This window comes from Tasmannia lanceolata, unplaced genomic scaffold (genome assembly GCF_043159265.1).
Source record: "Tasmannia lanceolata isolate RefF3 unplaced genomic scaffold, GAP_Taslan_0.1 ptg000025l, whole genome shotgun sequence".
Taxonomy (NCBI): domain Eukaryota; kingdom Viridiplantae; phylum Streptophyta; class Magnoliopsida; order Canellales; family Winteraceae; genus Tasmannia; species Tasmannia lanceolata.
The window spans coordinates 4,987,108-4,996,759 of NW_027518702.1; the positions used below are offsets into that span (position 1 = coordinate 4,987,108).

Consider the following 9,652-nt stretch of genomic DNA (forward strand, 5'->3'; position numbering starts at 1 on the left):
GATGGAAGGTCGTGTACTTGTGAAACAAAATGAATATAAACAAGTGATACGTAAAAATGCTTGCAAATGTGCAAAGTTACTGGGTATTATTACTAAGGTTGGCACTTTACTACCAATTGATGTGTTTACTTGGAAAAAGATGTCGGAATCAGATAAGGAGGATGCCTGGAGTACATTGCTGGTACGTATAAGGAAATAAAGTTGATTATCTTATTGTTTTATCTTATGATGTAACTACATCTTAACAATTTTTTATTTTGACATACGTAGGAAAAGTTTGACTTTCCAATAGATGGAAAAGATTGGTTGATGAGCCAACTAAATGAAAAATGGAAGTACCACAAGTACAAACGAAGAAGAAAATACTTCAATGAAACAAGTGATGAAGTAATTTTTCCACCTCAGCCTAATGAAATTGTTGAGCCTCAATACATTAATTTGTGGAACTGTTGGAAGACTGATGAGTTCCAGGTATTTATATAGTTCTTAATTAACTATTGGAAAGATGATTTTTTTTCTTTTGAATGATATTGGAAGGGTGATCTTCCCAACTAATTATACTATAAACTCAATATTGCAGACTAAAAGCACAAGAAATGCTGCAAATCGCAGTTAGAATTGGACACCACATACTGGGGGATCTAAGGCGTCCACTGTTATTACCGACAAAATGGTAACTTTTAATTTGACTTTTTGATCTTTGTTTGAATTTGCAATTGATATTAATTAATGAATCTTAATTTTTCATTTATGATGATGATAGGAGGAAAATACGAGGAAACCACTTGGGCGGGATGAATTATGGATCATGACCCGTACCCACAGTGATCGGAGCCTTGTGAAAGATTCATCAGATGCTATTGTATGTTTATAATGTGCATACCATCTGCTTATGATATGATAAAAATTCCAAGGTTCACTTTCATTAATCACTTGTTGATAAGATGCTCTTTAAGAATTTATTTGTATTCTTATTGTAGACCAAAATACGCGAGCTTCAGAAAACACAACCAATGGAGAGCTCACAGTGTAGCCTGACTTCTAAGGACGACATCCTCACCAAAGCTTTGGGTCCGTATAAACATGGTCGTGTGCGTTGTTTAGGGCCGGACCCAACCCCATCTTACCTATGGGGGAAAAACCTCGTCGTGAGACAAATAAGTCTCAGTGTGAGGCATTAGAAAAGGAATTAGCTACGGTGAGAGAGATGTGGCAGATGAAAGACTTGTTCATGCAAAATTTAAGTACTCTTAGTTCTATTATGGTTAATTTTTGTATATATATGAAGCATATATATTTATTTGTTTTGGGTATATGACATGCATACATGCATGACTTTTTTTATTAATTAATAGTAGGCTATTACTAGAGGCAACTCGGTATGCTGTCCCTTTCTTCTTGCAAAGGCGTCGTTTCCTAAATCAATAACTAGTTACAAGGCTACTTATAAGATCTTATATACACAAAATTCGCATGGAATTCTTGGTTGGCTTCTCGTTCTGCTACAATGACTTACCCTCTCATGTAACTAAGAAGATGGATGCATCTTGCGAAAGCTTGCAATTTTGGAGGTAATTATCTCTCTTTACTTTATATTAACTTCATATGTTTTTGCCTTAGAATACACTTCTTGTTCTATGTTACGGGTCATGCTGTCCTACCTCAATCAATTAGGTTACTGTCTTGGGTCTTGGCCATAGGCCACAATATGATAAAACTGGAGAAAGATCAATCTTGTCAGTTACTTTCATTTTAGGTTCTAGCTTTCTTCCTAGTTTCCTGATATGCATATTTTACTATTAATTGATGTTATGAATCTAAGAGAGCTTAGTTTTAGAAAATGGATAGCCAATCTACTGGTAGCATCCGTGCAAGGATGGATTGGACCCAATCTTTGGATCATTGTTTCATTGGGATCATGATAGATGTGGTGACCAAAGGGAACAAGGTTTACTGAATATAGTTCGAGTTTAGTTGTAGTACAAGTTTTCAATTTGATAGAGAAAAATTGAATAAAAATGTTGTCACTAAATAGGGAGTCTAGTTCTATTAACTTCGCCTCGATCAAAGTGATTTTGGCCGTGTCGAAGACTACTCGCTTCAAGGACCACCCGCGTCAAGTACGCGGTTGATGCAGCCAAAGCAAATCCTTGTTGACTCGGCCCAACACGGTCAAGTACTTAGTTGACGTGGCCGGGTACTCGGTTGATGTGGCCATAACTCAGGAGATTTAAAGGTGTATTGACCCACTTTCTAGGGCAAATTGCGGACTCAGACCAGAACGCGGCCAAAGTAAAAGGGAGTCGACTTGGGGGAGTCCAAGCAGGGGAGTTTTGACACTATGGGTTAGTAAGACGTTATTCACCTCCTTCAATTTAGAAGACCTTGTTATTTTTCACCTGGATGGGAGAAAAGCAAGAAGTATCAGGTGAACTGTGGTCTCAGGCAATTTGAGTCGTTAGGGTTTCAACCTATGAAGTACGGGTACTCTCCGGAGGCCCACGCACCCTTGTCGGGTGCGTATTGGGTGCGGGTGCGTCCGGGTACTCCCTGGGTGTGTACCGAGTACTCACCCAAACATCAAAGGGAGGATGAGGGCACGGGCGCACCTGCACTCTCCGGAGGCCCAACGTACCCGTATCCTATTTTTATAAATCCTCACTGTTGATCATCTTCAACATGGAGATAAGATCATTTAAGGGCCTTTTGGATACTCGGATTTTAGAATCTTGGATTTCCTCAAAATTGTAGTTGGGAGACGAGAGGAGACCGACCGTATCGCTTCTCTGTAGGAGACAGACAAAATCGTAGTTGGGAGACAAGAGAAGGAGAACGACAATTAAAGTTCACTATTTAAATTTTTAATTTTTATAAATATATAATAAAATATAAAAATATATTATATTCAGCGTACCCCCATACCCGTATCCTATTTTTTTTTAAAATCATGTATCAACGTACCGTATCGTGTCGTACCTGCACCCCATCCCATACCCATATCCAAGCTTCATAGGTTTCAACAAGCAGATAAACAGAACAAGAGAGGGAGGGAGGGATGCCTTGTTGCTTGTCGTCGAGTGGAGAGGGGGCAATAGGGCTTTAACGAGATTTTTGGCAACGCAAAGTGGGAGAGGGAAAAGTAGGAAAACCTTGTCTAGAGAGAGGATGGAGGAGAGAGGGACCTTTTCAGTTGAGTGTCCGATCTTCTCGTGGAGACTGTGGTGACAAATATCTGCCTGTGGGAGAAGCGAGAGAGAGAAAATATGATCGATGATGCGAGGAATTTTTTAAGTTCAACCCGTTTTAGGTGAACTTAAGATCGGCTGTTTTAAACTAAATGCTTGACTTTAAGTCCTGATTAACAGAAAGTCCTCGATTTTTCCGAACTTGCCACTAACGGCCCATTCCAAAGTTTTCGAAAAAAGGTGCGTGCGACCAACGACTCACCCATCAAGTCTGCCAAAGGTCAAAAGTTAATCTCTTAAAACTCGACTTAATACTCTTTTTTTAGAAAGAGACTTGTTATTCTTAAATTCTCATAATTAATAGTTCTAATGCTTGGGGTGTACTTTCTCAGTCGCCTTTCATTAATGAAATCTGCTACCGTTCAAAAGGAAAAAGTTTTAATGCTTTCTCATAGTCTCTCTCTTTCTCTCATCTTCTTGTTTTTCCTTTTCAATTCTCGATAATTGATTGGATTTATAATTTACAAATTATGGACTTTTGTATAAAAAACCTAATAATAAAAAAGGTTATGCGTGTGGCATGCGATGATTGAATAAAATTTAGTTATCTTTAAAAAAAAAAAGTTATGTGTGGCATCGACTTTCTTACCTTTTGAGTTTGGTTTTCCAATATTGAAGTCAGTATCTTATTCCCTTTTCTCTGTAAACAGAAAAAGGAAAAAATTAGAAAAAATTAAAATTAATTTTTTTTTCTTTTTTGAAAAATCCAGCATAAAATTCATTTCAGCGGGTGCAGAATGAAAATACTACCTCTTGCTCTTGGGACATGAAACAGATTTCGTTTTTTTCTGCCTTCAATTTCGTCATATTGTCATTTACGCACTCTTGATCTGTTCCATTTTTAGAACCAAATACCTTCGAAGTAGTAAAGTTTTCGAAAAAAGGTGCGTGCGACCAACGACTCACTCATCAAGTCTGGCAAAGGTCAAAAGTTAATCTCTTAAAACTCGACTTCATACTCTTTTGTTAGAAAGAAACTTCTTATTATTAAATTCTCATAATTAATAGTTCTAATGCTTAGGGTGTACTTTCTCAGTCGCCTTTTATTAATGAAATCTGCTACCGTTCAAAAAAAAAGTTCTAATACTTTCTCATAGTCTCTCTCTCTCTCTCTCCCTCTCTCCCTCTCTCTTTCTCTCTCATTTTCTTGGTTTTTCTTTTCAATTCTTGATAGTTGATTGGGTTTATAATTTAGAAATTAGGGACTTTTGTTTAAAAACCTAATAATAAAAGTCAAAAGTTTTGTGTGGCATCAACTTTCTTACCTTTTGAGTTTGGTTTTCCATTATCGAAGTTGGTATCTTATTCTCTTTTCCGTGTAAACAGAATGAGGAAAAAAATTAAAATTAATTTTTTTTTTGAAAAATCTAGCATAAAATTCATTTCAGCGGGTGCAGAATGAAAATACTACCTCTTGCTCTTGGGACATGAAACCGATTCCATTATTTCTGGCTTCAATTCCGTCACAATGTCATTTACGCACTCTTGATTCCGTTCCATTTTTTGAACCAAACACCTTCGAAGTAAGTACTAGTGTTCTATACTCCAGCATTTCAAATCTTCTAATCTTCAATTCACATAATATTTCAGAAACCCTTCTGAAATATATTTCAGAAACCATTATGAAATATATATATATATATATATATATATATTTACTTAATTAATATCAACATTGATCCATTTCAAAAAAATATCGACATTGATCTAACGAATCGTATCCGTCCGTGCAATTACATAAAATGCAGAACCCTGATCTGTTTGGTTGTCACCGGGTCATTCGAGTTATGAGTGGGATCGTCGCAGGGACCGGACGGTCGATCCTGCAAAACCCTATGGTAGGCCCCACTGATCTTGCTCTGTAGTTAAACTACATTCACATTAGGTGAAAATCGAAGGTTGTAAAAAAACACAACCGAAACCGAACTGAAGTAATTGAATGAATTCGGTTTGGTCGGTTATTTCAGTTAATACCGAATAATGAACACCCCTAGGTACAAAAGTCATTTGCATAGACAATGTTCACTCAACTATGGGCAATATAGATTCAGAAATCTACAGTAAATAAATCAGGGTGCACAATTGATTCCAATAAAAAGATGAAGTTTTATCTATGATTTGTGGATATGGACAGGAGTGTCACATTTCGACACAGAAGCATAATGTCGGATACGACAAACCCCAAAAATTTAGAAACGGGGACACGGCTAAAATAGAAAGTATATATAATCCGTATCCACAAATTATGATTTTTTTTGAAGAGGATACGAGTTGCCTGAAATGGCAACGTCTAAAAATCTAGAAATGGTGACACGTACATAGATATAAAATTGCCGATTGCTATCATAATTTGTAACAATATAAATATAGTATTCATTTAACAAACCAATAAATCTTAAAATTAATCAACTATAATCTAAAACAAACATGAGATAATTAAATAACAACACATTCATCAATTTAATCTAGTTCTCTTCCGTCTCCAATATACAACAGGAAACATAGACTGCTATGATACAATGAATATAGTATTAGAATAAGAGTTTATTTAGGGTTTTAGGTTTATGGGAGGGCACATAACGACAAATATTAGTTAAAGAAGAGCTAAAAGAAGAGTTTATAGTAAAAGAAGAGTAAATAATTAAAGAGGTAAACAGAATATTCTAAAATAAAATAGAATGTCAACATTGTGCAACAACGTGTTCACACACCCACATTAAGCCTAAAAGTGTCCAAAGGAGTGTCGACATGCATGTCGTGTCGGACACGGCACGCCACGTGTCGGCAATAAATTCAAAGTGTTGGCTAAATCATAGAGTTTTATGCTCTCGATAGTAAATATTTGAGTATGACATGTGAAAGAAAAGAAAAACAAGTGTGGGTGTTAGCACCAGGAACTGCTTCACTTGATTACAATTGTTGGTAATATTCCACGCCAAACATGAGACTCTTTAAGTACCACTATATATTTTTTTTTTGGAATGATAAAGTACCACGATTTTTTAGCAAGAAATTCAAATAGAAACAAAACTCCATGTCCATATGGAAAGAAACATGCTGACTGAAATAAGTAAAGCTGTTGAGGGTGGAACCCTCATACAAATAAGCTGTGTATTATATAGTTTGAGGAAAAACTGAAACTTTTTCTACTAAATTTCCAATGTATGAATATAACAGTAAAAACAGGAAACCAAGAGACTGAAATTCTCAAGAAAAAAAAAGAAACCAAGAGGCTGAATGCATTGAATAGAGCAAATTAATATTATTTAACATAAAAGCAAAGTCTCACTTTGAAGTGAATGTGTTGGGCTTCTTCTTCTTCTTTCCACTCTCACCGAAACCGTTTCTAACATATATTAATTAATTCTTTTTCACTTTGGCTGTAAAAATGGGGAAAAAAACAGGTTGCACGAGCACGAGCACAAACCTCGGAAATGAAGCGTTTGCGAGCAAGTGATAATGGAGAATGTCAAATTGTTGAACACCTTAACGAATGTGTAGGAAAGTGAAACAAAGAAGCTGCTGCTGCAGTTAAAGCTGCCAGAAGAGCAGCAGAAAATGCAGCTGAAGTTGAGGTGGACATTGCTCTTGCAACCGCCGCGGTTGCACGATGCCATCGCCGTAATCACAAAAATTAGGTTGTTCTCCGTCTTGAGTAGGTTCTAATAAGAAAATGGTATTTGATCACCTGTTTTCTGCAACAATCATATTGGTACTGACCGTCCTGCATCTTGGTATCTGACTGGCATGTATGATGATCTTAATGATACCTTACATTTCAATTTACATATAAAACAGTTGAAATATGACATTCCTGAAGAGCATAAGCTGTATGTTATGTCAGACCTTGGCAAGAAATGGAGGGAATGGAAGTCGACCCTGAGAACTAAATACTTCCTCCTAAATAAACCACCACTAGAGGGTAGCGTGGTCGAGGAACAATATCGAATCCTCTGCGACTATTGGAGATCTCCTGAAGGGCAGGTAATATACAATATTATCTCCATTTATTATTCTTCCCTTTAAAATATTGCAAGCTTTATATATATGTTTATTGTTTTCACACCGCAGGAACGCTACGCAACAAATAAGGCCAACCGTGCACAGCAAACGATCGTACACAGTGCTGGCACACAGAGCTATGCAAGAGTGATTGAGGACGAGGTAATTTCATCAACCTTTTACGTTGATTTACTTTCTTAGTATTGATAGTGACTTGCTGGCATTATTGATGTGAGTACAGTTGAAAATCAAGGGGAAAATGCCGAGCCATGTGGACCTCTTCTTGCGTACCCATACGAGTATGAAGAAAGGCAGGGAGACTGCAGATCCTAGATCTTGTGAGCTTATAGTATGTTTTACATAATTTGTTACTTATGTCAACAAACTTTATACAAGTTCGAATTATTTTTCCTCTTCTTTTTCTAGGATATACTGCACCAGACACAGAATCCCAAGCCTGAATCGAGCGGGATGCCTTCCAGAGTTGACCTTTTCGCCCAGTTAGTGGGAGAAGAGAGACATTGTAGGGTGTGTATGGTTGGGTTTGGCATTACTCCGACTTTGACATTGGGCATCACAGCCAGTCCTCCTCAGCCACGAGGAAATAATGTGCAACTTGCCAGATAAGTGGCCTAGTTAGAACAGGGGGATGCAATTATGACGGAGGAGCTCACACAAATGAAACAACAGATGGCGGATATCTTGAGCCACTTCTAGGGCGTCAGGCCTAACTAAACTACGTAAGTTTTTCATTATGTTTGTTAGGATTAATAAGTAATTCTTTCATTTCATACATTTATTAAAATATTTTAATATGTTTATTAGCAGACTCCATACGATTTTTTTCAGTCGTGAGCACATGCACCTTCCTCTTCTGGCAGTCAGATTACGATCACCCTCTTCTGAGGTATAAATGTCGTTGTGTAAATTCTGACTTTATATTTCTATCTGGTGTTACGTCATTAATTTTGCTTTTTATATTGTTGATAAGGTTGTTTCATTGAGCAAAATGCGAAAGGGAGTTCATGTTGCACAGGGCATTCTGTTGAGCTAAGATCCGACGGAAGTGGTTGATGATGTGCCGGTATCGAATCCTCTGCGACTATTGGAGATCTCCTGAAGGGCATGTAATATACAATAGGGAGTTTTCTCCATTTATTATTCTTTCCTTTAAAATATTGCACACTTTATATATGTTAATTGTTTTCACACCGTAGGAACGCTGCGCAAAAAAAATAAAAATAAAAATAAGGCTAATCGAGCATAACAAATGATCATACACACTGCTGGCACTCAGACCTATGCAAGAGTGACTGAGGACGGGGTAATTTCATCAACCTTTTACGTTGACTTACTTTCTTAGTATTGATAGTGACTTGCTAGCATTATTGATATGAGTACAGTTGAAAACCAAGGGGAAAATGTCGAGCCATGCAGACCACTTCGTGCGTACCCCTACGAGTAGGAAGAAAGGCGGGGAGGCTGCAGATCCTAGATCCCTCGAGCTTATAGAATGTTTTACATAATTTGTTATTTATTTATTTTTTTGAATGGCAAAAGAATCTCATTGACATAATTTGTTATTTATGTGAACAAACTTTATACAAGTTCAAATTATTTTCCCTCTTCTTTTTTGAGGAAAATATTATAGAGCACCAGACACAGAATCCCGAACGTGAATCAAGTGGGATGCCTCCCAATCGAGTTGGAAAATTGATTTTGCTTTGGTGAGGCTCTTGACGAGTCTTGGTTTTGGACCAAAATTTAAAGCTGGTCCGGGTTATCACTGTCTAGATTCTCCCCATGTGTTTGAGCAGGATCTATGCGAATTTCTCCATCTTCATCTCCCCACTTCTCCTTCTGACTCTTGGGCTTCCATGTTCTGATGTCTGGTGTGCTTTTTGCCTCCCTTGATTTACCCCCTTGACTTCTTCTTCCTTAGCAATCTCAACTGGCTGAATCTCAGCTGGTTCATTTTCTTGCAGGTTCTCAGCATTTGAGCTATCCAAAATGCTAAACATATTACCAGTGGCAATTTTATCCTTTTTTTCTGCTTGAGGAGAAGTTATGGTGCTACTTCCTCTATTCTCCAGGTTTGTTGGGGCCTGATTGAATTTGGTCTGCTCCTCTGAGACTTTTGATTTGGGCCCTAAGTCTTCAGCTTGAGCATTGGCGTTGGCATCAATTCTCTTATGATTTGGAGAAAGGTGTTATTTATCTTTTATAACACTCCCCCGCACGTGTGGCTCACTTGGCAAATGCGTGGCACATGTGGTGCCAATTTGGGCCGATCATCGCAGGTGGATTTTTGCTATCCGGGAAGTTTGAACTCGAGACCTTTGGCTTTGGTACCATGTTAACTTACCAGGATTTCTATGTGGATTACATCTGGGAAGTAGCTGTCA

The 9,652-nt window shown here is 37.5% G+C and overlaps 2 protein-coding genes across 4 annotated transcripts; both read left to right on the plus strand.

Annotated features, from left to right (window-relative positions):
• Nucleotide 1: 1 nt before the first annotated feature.
• On the plus strand, nt 2–1,181 carry LOC143857566 (uncharacterized). The gene is made up of 4 exons (XM_077368040.1): nt 2–181; nt 271–471; nt 764–862; nt 981–1,181. The coding sequence occupies exons 1-4, from the start codon at nt 2–4 to the stop codon at nt 1,179–1,181; spliced, it is 681 nt and encodes a 226-aa protein (XP_077224155.1).
• LOC143857766 (uncharacterized) lies at nt 39–8,869 on the plus strand. Of its 3 annotated transcripts, XM_077368237.1 has the most exons (14): nt 39–181; nt 271–471; nt 581–673; nt 764–862; nt 981–1,571; nt 6,650–6,883; nt 7,044–7,229; nt 7,317–7,409; nt 7,489–7,596; nt 7,674–7,987; nt 8,076–8,154; nt 8,239–8,374; nt 8,465–8,571; nt 8,651–8,869. In XM_077368237.1, the coding sequence occupies exons 7-10, from the start codon at nt 7,083–7,085 to the stop codon at nt 7,872–7,874; spliced, it is 549 nt and encodes a 182-aa protein (XP_077224352.1). In that variant the 5' UTR covers nt 39–181; nt 271–471; nt 581–673; nt 764–862; nt 981–1,571; nt 6,650–6,883; nt 7,044–7,082; the 3' UTR covers nt 7,875–7,987; nt 8,076–8,154; nt 8,239–8,374; nt 8,465–8,571; nt 8,651–8,869. The 3 variants fall into 3 exon arrangements, with proteins under 3 accessions (XP_077224352.1, XP_077224351.1, XP_077224350.1); XM_077368236.1 differs by lacking the exon at nt 6,650–6,883 and having other exon boundaries at nt 7,090–7,229; nt 8,073–8,154; XM_077368235.1 differs by lacking the exon at nt 6,650–6,883 and having other exon boundaries at nt 7,090–7,229.
• The last annotated feature ends 783 nt before the right edge of the window (nt 8,870–9,652 follow it).

Excerpts from the sequence above, each read along its gene's own strand:
- LOC143857566 (XM_077368040.1), top strand. The coding sequence starts at position 2 with ATGGAAGGTCGTGTACTTGTGAAACAAAATGAATATAAACAAGTGATA. Across the intron at positions 472-763 it reads GGAAGACTGATGAGTTCCAG|GAGGAAAATACGAGGAAACC; the intron begins GTATTTATATAG and ends TGATGATGATAG. Across the intron at positions 863-980 it reads AAGATTCATCAGATGCTATT|ACCAAAATACGCGAGCTTCA; the intron begins GTATGTTTATAA and ends TTCTTATTGTAG.
- LOC143857766 (XM_077368236.1), top strand. The coding sequence starts at position 1,541 with ATGCATCTTGCGAAAGCTTGCAATTTTGGAG. Across the intron at positions 7,230-7,316 it reads GGAGATCTCCTGAAGGGCAG|GAACGCTACGCAACAAATAA; the intron begins GTAATATACAAT and ends TTCACACCGCAG. Across the intron at positions 7,597-7,673 it reads CTAGATCTTGTGAGCTTATA|GATATACTGCACCAGACACA; the intron begins GTATGTTTTACA and ends TTCTTTTTCTAG.